At 38.3% G+C, this 24,509-nt stretch overlaps 1 protein-coding gene across 4 annotated transcripts in view; it reads left to right on the top strand.

Moving 5' to 3' along the window:
• Positions 1-24,509, top strand: part of LOC135479676 (misshapen-like kinase 1) — a 131,884-nt gene that overhangs the window by 22,662 nt on the left and 84,713 nt on the right. For 3 of the 4 annotated variants that reach the window (XM_064759578.1, XM_064759579.1, XM_064759576.1), the window contains exons 2-13: positions 10,818-10,883; positions 11,523-11,579; positions 11,930-11,974; positions 13,746-13,826; positions 14,348-14,396; positions 14,929-14,990; positions 15,700-15,790; positions 17,919-17,991; positions 18,981-19,038; positions 19,620-19,674; positions 19,947-20,025; positions 21,451-21,471. In XM_064759578.1, the coding sequence (XP_064615648.1) occupies positions 10,818-10,883; positions 11,523-11,579; positions 11,930-11,974; positions 13,746-13,826; positions 14,348-14,396; positions 14,929-14,990; positions 15,700-15,790; positions 17,919-17,991; positions 18,981-19,038; positions 19,620-19,674; positions 19,947-20,025; positions 21,451-21,471 (737 nt within the window). The remainder of the gene's footprint in view (positions 1-10,817; positions 10,884-11,522; positions 11,580-11,929; positions 11,975-13,745; positions 13,827-14,347; positions 14,397-14,928; positions 14,991-15,699; positions 15,791-17,918; positions 17,992-18,980; positions 19,039-19,619; positions 19,675-19,946; positions 20,026-21,450; positions 21,472-24,509) is intronic. The other variant, XM_064759577.1, reaches the window with a different exon arrangement.

Below are 24,509 nucleotides of genomic sequence, written 5' to 3'. Positions count from 1 at the left end.
ATTCAGATATTCGATGAAAGGCAACAATTTGAGGTATTGTTGCCAAGCACAGAAATTTTGATTTGATTAACAGATATGGATTTTTGCCAAAAATCACTGGTATAGCCTCTTTTAAGTATTGTAGGAAAGAAATGTGTAAAGAAAGAGGTTTTTTTAGGAATGTGAGCTAAAAGCAAAAATATTTTAAAATAGGATTGTATTTATCATAGGAGTGAAAGTAAATTTCTCTTCAGAATTTGGTTTCGTTCTTCATTCCTTTATAGGCTGGTAGCGTTTGAGATGAAGTTCAGAATGTCTCTGGCTATAAAACATGCAAAGCCTCTCTCCTCAATTTCCGGTAAAGGAAAAAAACCCTCACAAACTTGTGTTCCTTCTGTTCACCATCAGCATCTTTAATGGTGGTTGTGTACATGTAAATGAGGTTGTATCTATGGGTGCAGTCTTCACTGCATTTGCTGTATCACCAGTATCCAACCAATAAAGATCCTCATCCCTCTCCTGAAAATGGCACAATAAAGCCAGATGTATAGCCTGTCTGAATATTTTGGGTTGACAGGTGCTTGCTGGGGATAATGTCTGCTGGTGTAATTACCCTCACCCAGGCTTGAGCTGTCCAACAGCTGAGCTAAGCTTACATACACATTATTAGTGACTAGATTAGCATTTATCTGTTAACCAGACTGGACTGGAAACAATTATATTTGTGCATATCTGACAGCCTGTGGAACATCATCATTCACACTGCAATCAACAGAACTCTGGGGTCGGTGGTTCAAATCCAGCTCTGGCTGGGATGGCTGCAGATTTATGTCACAAGGTATGCCTGCCTATTGCATGCATGTGGAATAATGAGGGATTTCCCCTGCTGTGTAACTTGATCCCCGCCATAGAAGTGGAATAGTCCCGATTTTGTTGAGACACCCGAGTTAAAGTATAAGTAATGCTTGTGCTGTGATAGCCATGCAGCAGCGTACAGGTATTTGTGAACGTATGCCGTTTAATGTGTTCTGGCGGGATTTGGGTAGAAACTAAAAGAATGAAATATAAAGCACATACACCTGGGTAAAAGAGTGAATTGTCCTTTTTACTCTTTCTGGTTCAGAATTTCTACTGGAGACAGCTGAAATTAAACTGCAGTATTACCTGTATTGGCTCTTACATCAAAGGGAAGTAATGCATGTGTTGTTAGAAGATAAATTAATTTCTCTGTGAAATGATGGTGGGGTTTGCAGTTGCAACATAGTGGAAATTAAAGCAGTTTTGCATGTTCCCAGTATTACACAGTACAACAGGTCTCTGTTTTGCAAATTGATTCTAATAAAAAATAAAATAATTCAAAATTAATCAAAACTACCTATTATATCATCAAAATGTTACACAATCATTGTAAGTGATTGCTGCCTTAAGACAATCTGCAAACCTTTAAATTTGAGCTCCTGTTCATAAACGGTGTACTCGCCAGTAATGTGTTGCAATCAGCTTCTTTGAGAATCCAATCCCATTGCATTCAGTGTGTAGGTAGAGGCTAATGAAGTGTATTTTTAACTTAAAATTTGTTTTGTGCTTTGGCAGTAGATGTAAATAGTCTTGCATTAGGCCAGGCTGCAATGAGTGTGTATTTACTTGTACAGTGGGTAGACTTCACCTGTCTAACTCTACATTTGATCACAGGTAGATTTACATCAGTAAGAATGTCAGGTACATCCAGGTACGTAGAACTCACCTGTGATGAGTCTGAAGCACTGATGGATTTTACTTGTAACTCCGTAGAAAAAAAAATTGGAAAAAAAATAAAATAACAAATAGTTGCAAAGGTTGCTGATGTAGGTCAGACTTAAGGGAATCTTTAAAGTTACTTTAAATAGAGAGTTGGAGGTTTACACGGACACATATGGGGTACAGCATTCATTGTTTCATCAAGGGAGAATGTACATTGCACATGGAGATTCCTGCAGTTTTGAGGCATTCTACATGTATTACCGAGTGTTGGTAATTTAAGTGAATTGGCTTTTCTCGTGTAGAGCTTCACTGGGAGTTTCAAATCTGTGTTACATGTATATGCCCGGATAAAATGAGGAACGTCAAGCAGCTTGTAGTTGGATCCTGCCTGTGGTAGTCCATGTACATGTGTATCTACCCCTCACATTGGGATGTATTTCTCGCGGTCAGCGTTCCACGGAGCAAGGGATGGAAGAGGCAATGTGGCACACTGGATTAAGGCAAATATCATCCGTCATTTATATCCAGAAATTTGTTATCATTTCTTTTTTTCCACCCATTTTCACCAAACTTCAGAATTCTACTGGCATAAAACCTCTACTGACAAGAATAATGCAGGCAACGTTTAAAAAAAAGTGTTCCTAAAAGTTTTTCAATTTTGTGAAATTTACTCTCTTGGAATTGGTTTTGTGTTTAATATGCAAGATGCATGCAGTAGTCATTAACTCCCTTGTATTTCATCGGTTACATCGATGCTGATACATGTATCCAAGCCGAATATTGATTCAAGCGATATTTGTATTGATATATAAGTACATTTTTCCCTACAAAGTTGTGCCTGTACATATTCCGCAGTAAAATTGCTACTGTGTTGTTGCTTTTTGTACTTTACGCATGTACATTCTCTATCATGCATATAAAGTTGATGCTCTGCATATCATGCATTTTAAAAGTCTTCTCACTTGCTTCTGATTATTTTCTCACAATTTAAGGAAAAGTCTATTTTTCTTGCTAGAATATTGAAGTTATTCCTTCTAGACAGTTTTTCTAGAAGACTGCAGATTGTAACTGTTTGAAATTTAGCAGCAAAATTCTTGCAGATATCTTTTTGAAAGGCTTTTAAAGGTTGTTGTTTTAGGTCACTTTGTTTGGGGACCATATTTCGGGGAAAACCTATCCATATTTTTGTTTGTAAGACATTTTGCATCAGCCTGTTGATGGATGTGGTGCATGTAGTGTGAGGAATATATATGTACCGTAAATGACCTGAAATTTTTGGAGGCAAATAAATGTCACAGAATATCAATTTTTGGCGCTGAAAAATTGTCCAGTAGAATATGTTCAACGCAAACCTCAAAACACCGTTCCAAAATCGTTAGAACTCTCAGAATCCGGAAAAATGTGCAAGTTGGTCATGGACAAAATTTAGGGTGATTTAGGGTAGCCCTCATGTGCTTGTGTGCCACCAATACATATGTACATTTGTACAGTATATGCGTCTTTTCAACACTGACACAATGAGAGTAGATTGAGAACTGACAAATTGGGGTGGGAACTGGACCGTTCATTCAAAATGTACATGTACCTTTACATGCTTGGACATGTATATGTATTCCTTAAGGATTCATTCACTTCACATGGGTCCTTGGTGTACAGACGCACGGATAATGCCATACTGAAATATCATGAGCACATCAATGTGAGCTTGTACCCATATAGATAAAGGACAGTTGTTGTTGTGTTGTGGTATAGGCATGTAGGCATGCACTTTAGAATGTGTATTGTCTCATATGAGATAAGGCAACTCATTGTTGAGATGATCAGTGAAGTGGGATCTCCACAGTCAATTCAACTACCGTAAATGACCATAAATTTTGCTCATGACTAACTTGCCAAATTTCCCTGATTCTTAGATTTGTATTGATTTCACAAAGGTGCTATGAGGTTTGCTGGGAACATGGTGTGATAAAACTGTAAGTTTTAGCACCAAAAATGATATGTTGTGATATATATATATATATTTGCCTCTGAAGCTGCACATTTGTGGATAATATTTGTTGTAATTTAGGGCACCTACTGTACTCATGTACAATGTGCCTGGCCATTGATGTTCACCATGCACATGTATATTATGGCTAATATTGTAGAAGACGACAGAATGCTCCCTTAGCCCTAATGTTGCAGCCTGTGTGCGATACCAGTATAATATTATAGATGAATATTAATGTATGCGGAGTCCTAAATTCTTGTCCTGTGCGGGATAGACATGTAAAACTGCTAGGCTCATTACAGTGGCTAGCAGATCTTTATAATGGAGAGGGCAAGTCTGGATACGTATTAGAACTCTAGCCACGTGTAGCACCAATTATTTTCTCTTGTATACATGCACATGTATGGAATGTAGTCACGACAACAAGTCCATCATGATGTACAACTAATGGTGACATTCTTGAAAAAAAATGTTTCACGCTTTCATTGGAACATCAAAAATATTGTCATATGTGCACACCAGTGTATCTTTCATGTGAGAAAATAGTAACTTGTTCCAAACTAAACACGAAAATTTTACACTGAAAAAGCCTTGAGTATTACATTAAATAACAGCCAGAAAAATAAATAGCACCCTGTAGATACGTTACGCTTGTCATATACATGGTCTTGTGTGAACATTCTAACACTGTGTATGGATATTTGTATTGTATGCAGTTTAATTTATCCGCGTGATTTTAAACATGTAAAATAACTTTGTAATCAGTCCTATGTATTATTCATACAGGTAGCTTAATTGCCGGTATTCACAGTGTGATTGGCACATGTAGGTGGGTGGACCTAATCCCAAGGGTAACCTAAAAACTGAAACAAATTGATCCATAAAGAAATACAAATTCATGAAAAAATAGACACAAATTAATAAATCTGGAGACAAATTAGTGCTTTTAGAGTACTGTAAGTAAACGACCTAAAATTGTAATGCCCAAAAAACAGAAGTTTTAGCAGCAAGTGTCATAAGGTATTACTCTTCATGCTGAAACTTCTGGCCAGTGGATACCATCTATACCTTCCAAATGAACATCAACTTTCTAGAAGCAGCAGAACCTTATCGGGCAAGAGGGCAAAATTTTAGGTGATTTACAGTAGGTAATGTACATGAACAGGCGAATGTAGATGAAATGCTTAACCATGCTCTTACCTGTACAGGTAATTGTGGGTGTGTCTGACCGCTGTACACCTGAACCCGGACACTCATAACCAGTCATGGCTTAACTTATTCACACCTTTCTTTTGATGCCGTTCTCATTTCTTAAAATAGATCTTATTTCAGAAAAGAAAACAATTTTATTTGTGTACGTGTACTTGATCATGTCTTTTGTTTTGTTGGGTTGTTTTTTTTTTTTTGTTTTTTTTGTTTTTTTTTTGTTCTCTCAACCACTAATTGAAACATGCATTCAGGTGCAATCTAAGTGGATGTTTTATGTGTTCATGCACCTTGAAGACAGAGGATTTTCTGCCTTGCAGAAATTATATTGAACACTTAACTCACATGCAAGCACATGTCTGTATTTTGTTAGGCTACACCTAACATGTATGCCCTTGTGTTTTCCTCCCTGTGTTTTGGATTAGTGGCATAGGATTACACACACATTTAAAGCTCTGGTTTTGTTTTCATACACAATCATGCATATAATAAGGGAGATATATTAAGTTGTTTTCAGGACTTGTGGTTTGTTTACTACACGTGATTTTGCTAATTGTTGTTTTTACATCAGGATGATTTCACTATTTATACAGATGACATCAGCAATGAACACCGCTTACACAAATACATATCCGTGTACCCTGTTTCTTCATGTCGCCTTCATTGAGAAAAACTTCGTATGTGGTTTCGTGTACATGTACATGTATTTTATCTGTTTTTTTGCCTTTATAGGTTCGTGGTTTTAAAAACATGTGCCATTTTGATATTAAAAAAAACATGATACTGATTCCTGGTTTAATCGTGCTCTTACTTCCATGTTAGGGCTGAAATATACCAATATGGTGCTCTCTACCATAATTAGTCACTCATTCATTATAGTTTCCATTGTCAAGAAAGTACATGTATATGTGCAGTGCTTCGCATTCATCAGCGTTCATGGACGTGAACAACATCTTTTGCTGAGTCCGTCAGCAACCTGCGGATGGTCGTGGGTTTACCCCGGGGCTCTGCCAGGTGTCCTCCCACCATAATGCTGGCCGCCATCGTATAAGTGAAATATTCTTGAGTACAACATAAAACCCCAATAAAATTAATAAATAAATTTTGGTTTGCAGTATTTGCCCTCATAAGGCCACATGCATACATATTTACACTTCACAGTTGTCAAGATTCATGTATGAAATTGTTGAACTTTGTAGTCTGCATTTATTGGGCCAAACAAAATTTTGATTGAATTACAGTTGTGTATGGTCAGTATTGATGTCATCAGGGTTCTTGCATGTACTTGTAAATCTTTGTGGACTTACATGTACAACAGGTGTTTTTGCTGCTCTGAAGCATTACCAGTTTTCAGGGTTCTTATGTGTACTTGTAAATCTTTGTGGAGTTACAATAGTGCTGTTTGCTGCTCTGAAGCATTACCAGTTTTCAGGGTTCTTATGTGTACTTGTAAATCTTTGTGGAGTTACAATAGTGCTGTTTGCTGCTCTGAAGCATTACCAGTTAAAGTTTTCATGGACTTACAATAGTGCTGCTGATATGTTCGCTCTACCGCAGCATTACCAGTTGTCAAGATTCATACAGTAGTTGTGAACAAAATATTTGTGTGGAATTACGATATTACTTTTTATATACACTGCACGGCTGTCTTAGGAATCCACAGGTTCAAAGGTGTGAACATTCCCTGTAATAAGCATGTCCGACCTGACAGTGGTATCTGCCTTACTTCTCTGTCAGAGCCAGCCTCCACCCCTGATTGGCTGAGCCTGCTGGCAGACAGCAGCTGATTTCTTCATTGAGGCTTTATGGGCCAGAAGCTGGTTCTCTACCTTCTATAGATCATCTTCCCACATGTCTGGGAAGGTCTAACTTAACCTGGTACTGGCTGGGTTCATGTGATGTAATCATCTTAAAAGTTGTGTGCAGTGCTTTATTTCTTATATATTGTGTATGTACACAATGTGAACCATATTACCGGCATTTTTTTGTAGAATTCTATAGTGCAAACATTGTTATAAAACAGGTCACCATCTCCGGCAACTATTCCTTTCAAATACATCAGTTGGCTCTTAGACAAAATCTTATGGTTAACATAGATAAGGGGGAAAAGTAGTAAGAAATTTGGGAAGAAAGTAAAAATTTACAATCACAGGTGTCATTGCAGTTTTTCAATGTCAAATGGTGGAATAAAATATACATGTTAAAAACTGAGACAAAAATATACATTGTTCCTGTTTGAAACGCAGTCAACAACAAAAAAATTCCAGAAATCTGATTATGGCATGATTGCTGCCATGAGCAATAAACACATGCTAACTGCTGAAAATTAAGCAGAGGAAGCTACATGTAGAACGGTTGGCCACTTGTCAACATGTGTAGTTGTAGAAAAGTTTTTTATTAGTTTTGTTTTGCACATTATTTTATTCAAAGAAAGAAACAGGTTGGGTAAATAGGCAGATTCTCTGTGTAAAAGTGTCTCCACAAATTTGATTTCACTTAATCTCCAACAAACTCACCCAATAAAGTATAACTGAAAATACAATTTATGTTAACATTTATGTGATTTTGAAGTGTCAGATGTGTTGTTCAGGTAAAGACAAGTATGTTTATCACAGAATTATAAAATAATCTGTGGAAGTCAGACACATGTATACATGTATGTAGCAATCCTGTAATATGAGGCAATATTGGCTAGATTTGTGGTCAAACTTGTTGAAAATTTAGGGTATGCAAGGAAAGTGTTGTATGTGTAGATATTAAGGATATTTACATCAGTCAGGCTGCAGTGTAGTTGATCTGTGCAAGTGTCTGGCCCAGAACATGTACACCAGACCAACAGACAGCAGTGTAACCCTGCATCCTATTGGATGTCCAGATTGTAACCCTGGCTCCTATTGGCTAGTCGAAAGTACTACCTCTGCTTTTATACCTAAAGAGGAAGACTTTGCTTCAAGCGCACAAGTTCAGTGTGTCATTTCTTATTGTTAGCAATGACATTCTTGAAATCCCAGTAATGTGTACATGTACATGTGTATTGTTATTTTTATGTTAGTTGTCATCTGTATTAGATTTTTTTAGTGGGTTTAGTCCTTTCTGATTGTGCAGACCGTAGGGTTATTCATTTTGCCAGTCATTGTGGGCATCTTAATGAGTATAAATGTATACATTAGGGAGCTCAGAACAAACATGAATTTTGGCATAGTGTAAAAGAAAATTAGGCAAACCATTGCATCCATATCATTTGTTTAGAATATTTTCTTTTAAACCACATTTGGTGTTTTATATAGGACATGTGATGGTTGAGAAATGCCTTTGTCAGTGAGGAAAGTACATTTACCAATTCTGTGCTTTGTTTTGAATTGGAGCTGAATGTTGTGATTGTAAAATGTGTGTAGGAAGACACAGGACCTCATCATCTTGTAAGAGCTGTAATAAAGTGACAGGAAAAGTCAGGTCAAAGGTCATGTGAGATTACATGTGATTTACTGCATAAAATGGCTGATAATTTCACATAATTTGTAACCAGCTCAGTACAGCAAGTGTGAGTAGTTGATGAAAAATTGTATTAATTTTAGTTGATCAACTATAAAATCTAACAAAATTATTATATCGAAAAAGTATACGTGCATGTATACATTGCCGTTGTTTAAAATGTCATCCTACATTCATGGTGGCATTGAAAAGTTGAAAGTAAGACTCACCTCACCTGGCACACCTGATTATCTGTCAACAACTTGCCTAAGACACATAACTGATTGCAAACTACATGGCAGACACAGTTGAGCTACAGTATCCTGTAAGCTCTGTGAACCAGAAAAGCTGCCTTTTTTGATGTGTCTGCCTGAAGCCCACAAGGGAGTTGAACTTTGAACTGAAGCTATGCTGAAGAACGGCTGTCAGAGCATGATGAATCTGTCTTTGCAAGTCTGCTACATTTAATTATGTATCAGTGATTACACTGTTCATGCTCAGTGACATGGAGCCCAAAGTCAGCATTACTGTCCACATCTATTTGAGTATTCCTTCAAGGAGTAATTGTGTGACAAAGTTATCAGAAATTTTACCCTATGTAGCCTGAAACTTCTTCCTTGTGAAATAACGGAGACTTCATCAGTTACAACTTGTCATATCACCGAGCTCTGTACCAGTTGGTTTGGGCAGATACAGTATAGTGTACAGTAGGTCCGCTGAGCTTTGCTATGTAAAAATGTACTTTCCGAAACACATAAAGGTCTTAAAATCACACGGTTTATGCCAACAATTATGTTTGTCTGATAGGAAATGTATCAGACTTCAACAAAGACTCTTTATTGACATCGGGACCGGTAGATCCAGGATCAATCCTTGATCGAGTCACACCTAAGACTTTAAAAGCAGAAGTTGTAACTTCCTCGCTTGGCGTTCAGCATGAAGGGGATAGTGCAACGACTGGTTGACCCGTATCAGTATAATGGCTCGGGCGGGGCGGCTTACATGCCTTCGGTAAGTCGTCTCATTGAAGCAGCACTAAATAAAAGAGCAGTGGAAATCCGTCCTGCGACAAGGAGGCACATTACATACACCCTAATGATTCCTTCGTCGTCATATTACGGAAAAATTGTTGAGTACGACGTTAAACCCCAAGCACTCGCACTCGCACTTTATTGACAGTATAAAGTGGATGAATCAGCCTAAATCAAGTAAAGTGTTTCACTTGAAAAATGCAAAACTTTAGATGAAAAACTCTTAAAATGTTTTTAAATATTATATCCTGCACATGTAAGCAGTTTGAGGCTTGATTATATCCACTTGTACCGTACATGTATGTTTATTATTTACATACCTGGAGATTCCCTTGGAAAAAAACCCTGTGTCCAGATACAATAGGTCGTAGGTTCAAATCCAGCTCTTGCACAGTTTGCATAAAAATGCATTAATTAAAGTATTTATAGGATCAGGTATATTTTAACTATTTTGGTGGAAATTTAAACTACATGTAATCTATGTATATGTGTCTTTATTTCATGTCTGATATAAATACAGTGTACATGTACTGTAAGCTTGACTACATAAACATAGAGAAGTTTTTTTGGCCTGATTCACTCTGAAACTTTTGAATTACATCAGTTGATTACAGCAGTTAACTGCAGACGTAGAGGTAGATGGGTATGTCAGTGGCATACCGGGCTTGCACCTGCCACAACGTTGATTACCTGTAGACCTGCCAATCTCCGGAAGGATTTGTTTGCCTTGTGCTGGCATTTAAAGAACACTGCCTCTGTGGAGTAGACTAGCACAGTTTACGGTCAGGTTAAATGTACATGTGCTTGTACCTGTTGATGTGTGCGCTTCTGCACACTTGTGCAATGTGAGGAGTGCAGTGGACTGCAGCTCTGCGCCCTCTTGTTATACAGAGGTGCAGCCATGCTCTGAGTTAATTAGAATTACAGGTGACCAGGAAATTGAAGTAGAGGGGACACTGTGACATCTAATGTACTTACCTACACTGTACTGTCTGAATGCAAAAATCGGGGAAATCCCAAAGTTTTGCTGTATATTCCGTATGGCTGAAGCCATTTAAATGTAGACCTACATGTAACATGGAAACTTGGTTGATACACAAAACAAAGCCCACCCACCCACCCCAGCATACAGAGTTATCAGCTCTCTTGTTCTTCCCCAAAATAATGCCACAATGCATGTACATGTTAAGAGATGTACATATTTATACTTCTGGTTTTACGTTTTATGGGTGTTCTTTTGAGATGGCCGAGGTACAGTGCTCCAAAATGTAGGAGACAAAACTGAAAGATGTATTTTTGCGTGTAGCTGCGTAGGAATAATAAAGTTTGAGGAGTTCTTATTCTTCTCAATGTTGACTTTGCAATCAACTCACCTGTATTTTACCTTTGTCTATTTCCAGGACCCAGCAGGTATCTTTGACCTCATTGAAGTGGTAGGAAATGGCACATATGGACAAGTATATAAGGTAAACAGAGATTGATAGCCTTCTGGTTGGAACATTCGCCTTGTAAATGGCAGATTAGAATTCAGGGTTAGAGGTTCAAATCCAGCTACTTATGATTTGTTTGCAGCTTTATGTCAGATGGTTTTGTAGGTATCGAGCGGCATGCAGTCGTTCTCCCCAGACACTTCAGGTTTCTCCACCTACAAAAATGATGGGTATGGTATAAGCAAAGTAGTCTTGTGTTCCCTGCAAGAAGACATCAATTGTAATATCACAATGACTCAGGAGCCTCTCACGAATGCGATCACTGTGATTTAAGTCCAGCTCATACTGGCTTCCTCCCCGTCGTTTGTTTGCTTCCACCATAATGCTGGCCACCATTGCATAAGTGAAACATTCATGAGTGTGGTGTAAAACACCAATTAGATTATAAATAAGTAACATCACTTAATACAAACTAAGAATACTGTATCTGAATAGTTATATTCAGAGTAATGTTGAGCAACATTCCTTTTGCTTTTTTTCCTTTGTAGAAATATTTTGGATTCTGCTCAATTTTGTTATTTTTTTCTTCATCTATGTATATATGTATGTCTTATAATGAAATTGTGCTTGCATGTGCAGATTATGTTTTGAAATTCCTCTATTTCTTTCTCGCAGGGTCGACACACCAAAACTGGGCAGTTGGCTGCCATCAAGGTGATGAGTGTGACAGAGGTAAGTTCACCCCTTTCATATATATCTTTTCAATTTTTAACGTGCATGTACTGTTAAATCCTCATCACTTATGTTGGTAATGAAAATAATGTTGGTATGACGTAAATATATTACATTTGTTGGGTCAGACTTAAAACTCAATGTCCATCTTGTTCAAATGACTATGTAGGTTAGTGAGCAACCAACAGATGGTCCCAGTTTCCTCACACTAGGATGCTGTCAGCTGTTGTGTAAGTGAAATATTCTTGAGTATAACATAAAATACCAATCAAATAAATAAATATTCAGCATTTATCTGATGTACATATACTGACTTTATCATCCGGCCTGTGCACTTCATTATTTTGTAGGATGAAGAGGAAGAAATCAAATTAGAAATAAATGTTTTGAAAAAGGTATGTTATGGGGTGTTTCTGCCCATTTCTAATTTAAGTGAGGACTGTATTCTGAAAGATGGCTCAGAAGTTGGAGATCACACGATTGTCGTCGTTTGATCATATGATCTCTCAACTTCCGGGCCGTCTTACATGTTGTGAAGCATAGAGGGAAAAAGCCCATGTTTGTCACCTGGTCAGCTAACAGTAACCCATGTTTGCCCCAGTAACCTTGATGTAAGCTTTACAGCAATACTCAGACTGTGTGAAAAGTTGAAAGCTACAAATCACCAAGGTCGATTCAAAAATAATCATTTACATTCGTTATAACATTATGATTACATTTTTTTTCTTCCACACCGTCTTTTACAAAGTAGTCTGTGATCTCTAGCTTCCGGGCTGTCTTTTTACTAAGGAGTCTGTGATCTCTAGCTTCCAGACGGTCTTTTACTAAGGAGCCTGTGATCTCTAGCTTCTGGGCTGTCTTTTACTAAGGAGCCTGTGATCTCTAGCTTCCGGGCCGTCTGTTACTAAGGAGGCGGTGATCTCTAGCTTCCGTGTCGTCTTTTACAAAGGGGTCTGTGATCTCTAGTTTCCACACCATCTTTTACTAAGGAGCCTGTGATCTCTAGCTTCCGGGCCGTCTGTTACTAAGGAGTCCGTATTTTACTAAGGAGTCTGTGATCTCTAGCTTCCGGGCCGTCTGTTACTAAGGAGTCTGTGATCTCTAGCTTCCGGTCCATATTTTACTAAGGGGTCTGTGATCTCTAGCTTCCACCACGTCTTTACTAAGGAGTCTGTGATCTCTAGCTTCCGGGCCGTCTGTTACTAAGGAGTCTGTGATCTCTAGCTTCCGGTCCATATTTTACTAAGGGGCCTGTGATCTCTAGCTTCTACCACGTCTTTTACCAAGGAGTCTGTGATCTCTAGCTTCCGGGCCGTCTGTTACTAAGGAGTCTGTGATCTCTAGCTTCCGGTCCGTATTTTACTAAGGGGTCTGTGATCTCTAGCTTCCACCATGTCTTTACTAAGGATTCTGTGATCTCTAGCTTCCGGGTCATATTTTACTAACGAGTCTGTGATCTCTAGCTTCCGGACCGTCTTTTACCAAGGAGTCTGTGATCCCTAGCTTCCGGGCCGTCTTTTACTAAGGAGTCTGTGATCCCTAGCTTACGGGCCGTCTGTTACTAAGGAGTCTGTGATCTCTAGCTTCTGAACTGTCTTTTTACTAAGGAATCTGTGATCTCTATCATCCGGGCCGTCTTACAGCATAGAGTGTTGTAATCAAGACCGCTGGCTTTTACTAAGGAGTCTGTGATCTCTATCATTCGGGCCGTCTTACAGCATAAAGTGTTGTAATCAAGGCCACTGGCTTTTACTAAGGAGTCTGTGATGTCTATCATCTGGGCCGTCTTACAGCATGGAGTGTTGTAATGGCTTTCATTGGCTGGTTCCTGAGTCATGTTGTCCTGAAACAAAGTTACTGAAAACCCCTGCTAGGTTTCTGCTTAATTACTTTATTTCACCTAAAGTGTAGCATTTTTCAAGTGTAATATTTTGCATGATTCATGAAATTTACTTGTAATTAATTCCTTATCAGAAAAAGTCAAGTGGTGGCTCCAAAAGTATCATTTTAAGTTGTTTTTGTGTTTCTGTGTGTGTAATTCTTGGCCTACCAAACTTTAGGTGAAGTACACTAATTTCTCTTGTCTATATTAGAATGGCTTTTTGTTTCACTAGGCTTTGACACGTGTGACTTTGATTGTGCAGGTGTGCTCTCTCTCTGTTTCAGTATTCTCACCATCGTAACATAGCAACGTACTATGGCGCTTTTATCAAGAAAAGTCCACCAGGAAAAGATGACCAGCTGTGGGTAGGTACAAGCAGCTGTGATCAGTCGTGAGTTCATGCGAGAAAGCTTTGACACTATGTCGCTAAAACATTTTATGCTTGGTTTAGCGTGCTAGTATAGCACAGTTACTCAGGTGACTATCATCAATGTGATCACTGTGAGCTAATGTGGGCTTCCTCTCTGGTCATATGTGGAAAGATGTGTCAGCAACCTTTGGATGGTCATGGGTTTCCTCGTCTCTGCTTGGTTTCCGCCTACTAAAATGCGGGCAATTGTCGTATTGGAGAAATATTTAAATAATCTTTTTTACAATCCCTGTTTCATTTGTAAAAGTTCTATTGTGTACACAAGCACCAAAAGCAGATTGTTCATGTTTTTATGTCCAGTTTAGTACCAACTTTTTAATCCTTGAAGCATACCCAACAGTTTTAAGAGTGTTTTATACACCGGTTTGTACACTGGTTTATACACCGGTAGATGTTAGTCTTTGTATGATTTAGCATCCCATGTGTCTTATCCAATGCTCTGTCTTCTCCCACCAGCTTGTCATGGAGTTCTGTGGGGCAGGCTCAGTTACTGATCTGGTCAAAGGTAAGATAAGCCCACTCTTCACATTTATGAGCTCAAGCTATAGCTGGTCCTTTTTGTTTCTTCATCTGATCAAACACACACAAGTGTTCTGTGTGCAGCAGGTTCCATTGTACTTTTCCGTGTAGGGCCATTGTATCAGAATAAAGTCTGTGAATTGATTGTGTTAAGTATAGCTCTTTGCTTGAAATATCAGACAAAGAACCAAACAGCTAATTGTTGAAAATTGTACATGAGAAGGTCTGGCAGCAACCTGCAGATGGTCGTGGGTTCCCCTGAGATCTGCCCGTTTTCCTCCTGCCCTAATGCGGTCCATTGTTATTTACGTGAAATATTCTCGAGTACATTGTAAAACGCCAATCAAATAAATAAATAAATGGTGTAAGAATAGATAAATTTAAAGTGCACTTTCATTTGCACTTCTTGTATTTCATGCATTGAGAATTTAAGTCCTTGAAAAAATTAACATACATTTTCTGTGCTCCTTTCTGAACTGTGCTCATGTTTGTTATATGTATGCGATTTTATCTTTCAGCCACCAAAGGGAACTGTCTCAAAGAGGAGTGGATTGCTTACATATGTAGGGAAATATTAAGGGTAGGTTGGTGGCAGTGTGTACATTTATTTGCAGAACAGTGTTTATGATAACAACGAACATATCACAGTGAATAAGAAATTTACTTGTGTCATGTCAGTCTTGTTTTAGCCCCTGTTAAGTTGTGATTTCTGGCTTACCCACAAAAAGTAACCCTACAGAGAGTAAAACCACAGAATGGATGACGATGTGATTGTTGGCAAATGGTCACTGGTATTATTGGGAAAGTACAGCCTCTTGTCAATTTACCCTGGTTAGGGTTTGGTTCCAAGTGTCGTATATGCCTAAAAAAACAGCAACATACTCATCCATTAGCACTGAAGAATTAGGTGATCGCCTGCGGGTTATTAGACATCACTGGTCATCACATTTAATATGCAATCACATTAAAACAATGTAATGAGACCAATTTATCAAGCAACTTTAGACTTAAGTCAAAAATTACAAGTGCTGAAAAAAGCCAAACTCAGAACAGGAAAAGATCAAATTGTGACTGGCACATTGTTCAGCGGTAAAGAACCAGTGGATAAATTTTAGACTTCCAAGAGCAAAATATTTTAACTGTAGCTGAGTTTGAATTTTTGACTCAACTCACGGGCCCTTAAGGCTGCTTCGTCCTCGTATTTGACAATGAAACAAAAGTGGTTTCACATTTACATTAATGCTAAAACCTGTTAGATGTTTATCAGTTTGTGTTTTCTGTTGTTGCAGGGTTTGGCACATTTGCATGCCAACAAAGTCATCCACCGAGATATTAAAGGTCAGAACGTGCTACTGACGGACAATGCTGAGGTCAAACTAGGTAAGGACTTCCAAAGGACTTCCAAACTTACTCCATATTAAAAGCCCAGTCATAGCCCTATAACACTGAGTTCGATCATAGCCATATCACACTAACAGTCCAGTCATGGTCACATCACACTAAGAGTCCAGTCATAGTCATATCACACTAAGAGTCCAGTCATGGCCATATCACACTAAGAGTCCAGTCATGGCCATATCACACTAACAGTCCAGTCATGGTCACATCACACTAAGAGTCCAGTCATAGCCATATCACACTAAGAGTCCAGTCATGACCATATCACACTAAGTCTAGTCACAGCCATATCACATTAAGAGTCCAGTCACAACCATATCACACTAAGAGCCCAGTCATGGCCATATCACACTAAGAGCAGAGTCATGGCTATAGTGAGTGAGTGCTTGGGGTTTAACGTCGTACTCAACAATTTTTCAGTCATATGACGACGATCATGACTATATCACACTAAGAGCCCAGTCACGGCCATCTCGCACTAAGAGTTCGGACATGGCCATATCACACTAAGAGTTCGATCATGGCCATATCACACTAAGAGTCCAGTCATGGCCATATCACACTAAGAGTTCGGACATGGCCATATCACACTAAGAGCCCAATCATGGCCATATCACACTAAGAGTTCAGACATGGCTATATCATACTAAGAGCAGAGCCATGGCTATATCACGCTAAGAGCCCAGTCATGGCCATATCACACTAAGAGTTCGGACATGACTATATCATACTAAGAGCAGAGTCATGGCTATATCACGCTAAGAGCCCAGTCATGGCCATATCACACTAAGAGTTCGGACATGGCCATATCACACTAAGAGTTCGGACATGGCCATATCACGCTAAGTGTCCAGTCATGGCCATATCACACTAAGACTTCAGTCATAGCCATATCACACTAAGAGTCCAGTCATGGTCACATCACACTAAGAGTCCAGTCATGGCCATATCACACTAAGAGTCCAGTCATGGCCATATCACACTAAGAGTTCGGTCACAGCCATATCACGCTAAGAGCCCAGTCATGGCCATCTCACACTAAGAGTCCAGTCATGGTCACATCACACTAAGGGTCCAGTCATAGTCATATCACACTAATAGTCCAGTCATGGCCATATCACACTAAGAATCCAGTCATGGCCACATCACACTAAGAGTCCAGTCATAACCAAATCACACTAAGAGCCCAGTCATAGCCATATCACACTAAGAGTTTGGTCCAAGCGATATTACACTAAGAGTCCAGTCATAGTCTTATCACAATAAGAGTCCAGTCATAGCCATATCACACTAAGAGTTCGGTCACAGCCATATCACACTAAGAGTCCAGTCATGGCCATATCAGACTGAGATTCCAGGTCACAACCATATCACACTAAGAGTTCGGTCACAGCCATATCACACTAAGAGTCCAGTCATGGCCATATCACACTGAGAGTCCAGTCATGGCCATATCACACTGAGTCTAGTCACAGCCATATCACATTAAGAGTCCAGTCACAACCATATCACACTAAGAGTCCAGTCATGGCCACATCACACTAAGAGTCCAGTCACAACCATATCACACTAAGAGTCCAGTCATGGCCACATCACACACTAATTTAGGAAACATTCTAGAGTAAGGTGACCCTGAGTATGTTGAATGTCACTGATGTGACACATGTATTCAAGTGACATGCTCTATTTTCACAAACACAAAGAGGTCAACTGGATTCACCCTAATTTTTTGTTTTGATTGACGCATCCACCTTATTGGGCCGCGTAAGACTTTTTTTGTGACGTTTGATCAGTTTCTTACCAGAAAAACTGGAGTGGTGGCATCAAAAGTATCAGTTTAAGGTCTTCTAAAAGGTCTACTTTTACATAGCAAGCTTTCAGTGGAGTACAGTAGTTGATTTTTCTGTTTGATTACAAAGTTTCTGTTATGAACACTTGTTGAAAAATTTCCTTTATCCACCATTTGATGTGGTATGTGGTGAACACATGAAATTCAGTTTTTAGTAAAACTGCCATGCACTTGTAAAAAAGTTATTTATTGCTTGATCTAAACAGTGACAAAAGTTTTATTAATTTAAATTTATTGAATGATTTTCATTTTTATTTGCAGTGGATTTTGGCGTTAGTGCACAATTAGACAAGACCATAGGTAGAAGAAATACATTTATAGGCACTCCATATTGGTGAGTTACCCAAAGCTACACATTTCATATATGGGGCCTCTGTGTCCTTGTGTTTAGCATGCTCGCGCAGCGCAGTGACCCAGGAGCTTAGAGCCTCTCACCAATGCGGTCCCTGTGAGTTCATCCAGCTCATTCTGGCTTCATCTCTGATCATACCTGGGAAGGTCAAAAAGCAAACTGCAGATCATTGTGGGTTACCGTTGATATCTGTCTGGCACCCTCCCATCATAATGCTGGTCGCTTGTTGCGGCGTTAAAAAAAAACAAAAAAAAGCAATCAGATAAAAAAACCATCAGATAAATAAGTAAACATTTCTTGTATCCCTTTACACACATGAGGCCCCTCTATGGAGTCAGAAGGCATTGGTCTGGTTGAAGAATATATTCGAATCCAGCACTGTCTAGGTCACAGTGGTTAAAAGTCAGAAGGCAAGTCCAGCTCATACTGGCTTCCTCTCGGGCCGTATGTGGGAAGGTCTGCCAGCAACCTGCGGATGGTCGTGGGTTTCCCTCGGGCTATGCCCGGTTTCCACCCACCACAATGCTGGCCGCCATGGTATAAGTGAAATATTCTTGAGTACGGCGTAAAACACCGATCAAATAAGTAAATAAATAAATGTCAGAAGGCTTGTCAGGTACATGGCCAAATGTGATTGAATGCTTTCTTCTGCCATTGAACCTGACCTCTGTAGGACAGGTTAAAGATACATGAGGTCGGCATGAATCAAATAAATCAGGTAAATGAACAAATTTCACGTACGACCGAAATCTTCACATAAATTTCAAGTATGATTAAAAGACGTTGGTGTGTTGTGAGGTGCCTTTTTCTTCTCGCATGAACTAATAGCTGTAAACTATGCTGGGCACTGCTCAGATGAGCGAATAAATGCGGAGGTAAGTAATGAGTGAGGTATGTAAAGTACATTTATGTATGTAACACCTGGTAATGTTTGATTTATCAGAAGTTTCTGCCTTGTGTGATTTTTTCAGGATGGCCCCAGAAGTGATCGCCTGCGATGAAAACCCAGATGCCACATATGACAACAGAGTAGGTCCTCTATTAGTTCGTTTAAACCAGCCATTAAAATTAATCAGTTGGTAACAATAATTTGTGATCAGCTGTATCTGTGATATTTTACTTGATGACTAAAAGTTAAGAAATTAGAAAGGCAGCGAATTTGATTGAAGCATTATTTAAGCCAAGCCGATTGACTTCTGACCTTTGAGGGGGTAAACTAACAGGGATAACAGGCCACCATTGTTCAGGTGGCAAACCGTAAAATATACCTGTTTCATAACTAAATAAAATATACCTGTTTCATAGCTAAGTAAAATATACCTGTTTTATAGCTAAATAAAATACACCTATACCTGTTTCATAGCTAAATAAAATATACCTGTTTTATAGCTTAAATAATACATACCTGGTTTATAGCCCCTGAAGGAGCAGTCCAGCCGGACTGGTGTCTTAATCTCACTGGAAACCAGATTTTTTTTTTTTTTTTTTTTGTCAGAAATGTTTAGGTTTTTTTATGTTTGAAGACAACTAGGTTGTAGAAATTACAAGAGTTTGCCAAGATACCCTTACTGTTGAATCTCATTTACCCGTTCATCTTCTTTGTGTTTCAGAGTGACTTATGGTCGTTAGGTATAACTGCAATAGAAATGGCGGAGGGAAAACCTCGTAAGTAGGAGTTGTCACTTGTCAAGTGGTTAAGATGTTTTATCCTCTGGAATTTTTCTCACTTATGCACAGATCTGCACTTGGCCATATTGCCGTGTGGATACTGGAATAAGTGTATTTGGGTGGAGTTTTAGAAAGATGATTCCTTTCCTTCATTATTAAACACCAAGAAAACAGTTTATGCTACATTTACGTGTAATTTAATGAAAAGTAACAGAAATGGGTCAGAGTAGACAAAAACGTAATAAAATGTCTGTATTTTTTTTCTCCAGCGCTCTGTGATATGCACCCAATGAGAGCCTTGTTTCTTATACCACGGAATCCCCCACCCCGGCTTAAATCTTCCAAATGGTGAGTATTAAGGTGGATTCTTGTACCAAGGGGAGTAACTCTTGTACAAGATGTGTGTCAAAATTGTTAGCAAGATCCAAGCAGTGATTTTCTCATGTCTTACACTAGACATGTATCTTAGGTCAGCTTAGCAAGGGCCGTGAAGAATGGGCGTTGTTCCCTCTTAGTATGCGATTTTCGAGCTGTGAAGTTCCAACAACATGGTAATGTGCTTTTTGTGCATTTGCATTTGGCAGTTTTTCTGCTGGGTAGAGCCAGTTACATTCATGTAGCAAAACTACTACCAGAATTTTCATACTTCCTTAGAAACACTGATATGCACCGGATAACATAAATATGATGATTATCTTAATTTTTTTTAGATAATTGCAAGTGGTTTTATATACCAATCTTGTCGAAATTTCATGGATTCACCATATGATACATTGATGGCATGCCACAAAGGGACGTGACTCTGCTGTCGTAACATCGTAGCTCGAAAAACCCTGTTTAAAGACAGCATACAGAAAACCAGACTTGCTATTGTTCTTTTGATGTGAAAGTAGAAATTTTTTATTTTATTTTGATAAACATTTCCCTTTTTGGGGGGGTCATTGTTTACTGGGATTTATTTTGCTCTGTTCCCCTGTGTATTGGCACAGCCGTACTGGAGACTTTCATGATTAGTTCTTTCTCGTCTAAAATTAGCTGCATATCTCGTCTTATGTCTATGTGTTTTTTGTGTTTAGAGAAATTTTCAGTGTTTACTTATTGAAATGGAAACACTGGTATAGAATAGCAAGACAGTTAATAACTGTGTAGCATTTTTAGTATTGTTTTGACACAGTTGTAGTGTACTTGGCTTGGTGACTGTCACACATAAGGTAGCATTTGTGTGTAATTTTCCTAGCACATTTGGTAGCTTTGTAGCACTGTAGCTAATTGTTGGTTATTTTCGGCTCACTTTTAAGTTAGACAGAATATTACACGTAGCACATTTCTTAACTTTATTGCACAGTTAGAAAATGTTGTACAGTGTGTAATTTTTATTAGATGTGGTACTATAGATGATCTTTGTGGACGCATTTATTTTTATTTCACCACTTATTCTGCTCTCTCTGTCCTTACCTGTTCTGCATCTTGGAATGTGTTCAGTGAAAAACATTTAGGGACACTGTAATTTGTAACTCATCAGTTTGAAATTTCAATATTACTTTAATCCTGAATCGCTTGTTGAAAATAAAATGTGTATGAGATGTGCAAAAGTTGCAGCTGTGGGCGAATGTAAATTTTTCCTTGAATGTCTCTGAATTCATTCAGATGTTCTGTTTATAAATTCTTCTTCAGTTTTGAGTGAAAGAGTTACAAGAGAGAGTGTCGCTATTTGCTTGCATGTGGCTGCAGATATTTCCCAGTGAATATCGATTACCCTTGCATTTCTTTCAGGTTTCATAAAGAACTTAATAGGTTTGTAAAGTGGCATTGGTCTTCGGGATATGTTCCGTTCTGCATGCTTTTCTGTTTGTAAAAACCATAAAAATTAAACCAAGAAGGAAATTTTTAGTAAAAAGAAAAAAAATGCCTGCAAGTTAATAATGTTTTGATATGCAAATAGGCTTTCCATTTGAAATATGTAACGCACTACATCTGTTCTTAAACACTCTTGCTGTTTGCTTCCATTAATTAAGTTTCCTTTTCCTCATAAATTTAGATTTTAGAAACAAGTTGATTGTTGTTGCTGTTTGCATTGTCGTCATTTGTCCAATTTCACAAATATGTGCATTTAATCGGTACCCATGTTAGCTCAGAAAGCATTTTTTTTCTTGACCTGCATCAAATAGATAGATTTCTTACTTGTTTGTTTTGTATTTATATTTTGTCTTCGTGTTGACATCAAAAATGTGAAATCTGTAAACTCTGGAAGTACAAGTATTGTGGTACATGTAGCTCTGTAACTCTTTAAAGATACAGGCTAATATGTGTGCAAAACTAAACTCTTTAATGAGCTTTGTGCCATTCTAAAACCCTGTACTTTAATGCTATTTGCTCTTTTTCTCTCAAGTCCTTTGACGAAACAGCTGAGCTGAATTTCTTCAACACAGTATTTAGCTGTAGTATACAGTAGATGTTGTTACACTTTTACACAGCTGTAGTATACAGTAGATGTTGTTACACTTTATGCCTCAAGCTTTCAGAGTAACAAAAGTCTTTCTATCTCTCTCTTGTTTGTAATGTCCATTCTGCTTTGTTGAACTTTGAATGACATATATGGTGAAAATCCTGACAGGGATAAAATAATGTAAGATTTGACAATGGATTAATGTCATTTTGTAGTGCCTTAGCAGTTTAAGCTGGTAGAAAACAGGAGCAAAGATGAAACCTTTTAGCAAGTATAATGATACTGGAATGCTGGCAAAAAAAAATTATTCTGGTGTGAAACCTGTTGATAAAGGAAGCAGACATGTCAGAAAGAGAGGATTCAGATCCGCAACCTCATTGGTTAGGAGCCTCTGCACTAAAACAAAGCATTTGGGCAAGTGAACCTCCACACAAAAGAGCATTTTTAAAGAGCAGTCATTGTTAATATTTATAACTCCTTTCCTTAGAGGCAAAGAAATTGACACCATAACTGTGTGTTTGTGTTTAAATGTCTTTCCGTGCGTGAAGTAGTTGTTGATGGGGGAATTCTAAGACTGAAGATGAAGCTGTTTATATGTGTAGATTACCAAGTAAGATATACGATGGAAATAATTTAAGGTGGAGCTGTCTGTAATTAGTCATCATTAGATGGGGTTGGATTAAGGGCGGTTTAAAGGTTAACATACCCAGGTGCTAGTCCAGTGGGCCAAGTTCTGGTTATCATATTGGTTTTCGGGTCAACTTGCATGAAGTTTAACTCACCTTGCAACAGCGAAAATGTGGCATCATGGGCTTAGTGTACACTCTGGATTTACTGCACAAGCGAAGCTGTGATATATTTGTTGTTCGGCAAAAATTGCATTTATGATAAAGGTTTTGTCTTTAATGTGTGTTGTGGCAGTTCATGATTGACTCCTGCATGTGTGTTTGCTGCACAGATTTGACAGTTTTGTTGGTTGATTAACTTCATGTACTCTACCGCAGACCTACACTCTTGAAAGTTCACAATTTTGTGTGGTGTCTTCGGCATAGCATTCCAGTGAGGCAGCACTATTAACATTGGGATATAAAGGTGCCTAACAATATGACCAGAATAGTGTTGAAAGTGTTACTGCAAACATGCAAGTCATTGGCAGTCTCTTGCAAGGAGATGCCTAGTGATGTTACCAGAATGGTGTTGAAAGCAAGGTTAGACTGCAAATAAATCACATCTGCGAAGTAATGACTTTTCTTTGCCATGCCATCTTTGCTATCTCCTCCTGGTAATGAAACATGTGGTGCCTGCGAAAGCGTTCATGGTGTTTGGTGTTTGAACTAATCCATGCACCAGTAGATGGGTGGTGTTGTTGTTGTTTTTCAGTTCTTACAAGAATATCTACATACGAAATATCATGAACAGTAAACTTTTTAGGATAGTTAAGGATACTCGTCCAAGTCTGTGACATAAAATTAAGTGTCAGATACTGAGAAAGCTGTGTGTTAGGCTGTGTTTTCTTCGGGTGACTTTCCTAGGTGGTGATTCGCTGGTTAAATATAAAAAGATGTACATGCACACATGGATTCTTTTCTTCATGTTCTGATGCAGTCAGTCAAGGCCCACTGAATTTTGTTCATTCAAAATGGGTAACTTTACTGACTACGATATGTTCGGGCGGTTTCCTCCCACCACAATGTTGGCCGTGAAACACCAATCAGATAAATAAATAAATACTGTAATACGTTCAAAGAATGGAGATTTTTATTAAGGAGCAGCTGTTGTGTCTGACAAATTACATGTCCTGCATTTATAAATACTAACATTTTTGTAACTAATTTCTTGAAAGCTAGACCGCTACCAATAATTCAAGCTTTTTTGAAGATTTTCCTATTTCTATTCTGCAGCTGGGTTCTGCTTGATATTGTTTAGTTGTCAAATAAAACTGCCCAGCACAAAAATTAAGTCATGGGATAAAGATGTGTTACATGTGAGTTCAAACATCAGGCAATTATAATTTTTTCTCTTCAGGATCATATAATTTATCCGTAAAATTTAATGTGAAAAGATCAATCTACATTTAATTGTGGAAATTTCACAAATAAAACTGATGAAGCGCAAATCTCGCAGAAGAAAATATCTTGGAGATAAGGCATGTTTGACTAAAATTCATTTACTGTTAAGCATACAGTGTATATGGGCATGGACATTTACCTTTGGATGTTTAAAATGTAAAATTTTCTCACTTCTCGCCAGTACAGTAACAGGATTGCATACCTCTTAAGTCTTTTACACCCGATGCATTCACAAAGCACTCAGACCTTTCATCTTTTCATGCGTTCTTGCATACTATTAAACAGAAGTTCTTCTTATGTAACCATGGTAACACTCC

This window comes from Liolophura sinensis, chromosome 12, assembly GCF_032854445.1.
Source record: "Liolophura sinensis isolate JHLJ2023 chromosome 12, CUHK_Ljap_v2, whole genome shotgun sequence".
In the NCBI taxonomy this organism is placed as follows: Eukaryota; Metazoa; Mollusca; class Polyplacophora; order Chitonida; family Chitonidae; genus Liolophura; species Liolophura sinensis.
Note: the sequence above shows the minus strand (reverse complement) of the source record. Positions and strands in the feature narration are given on the sequence as shown.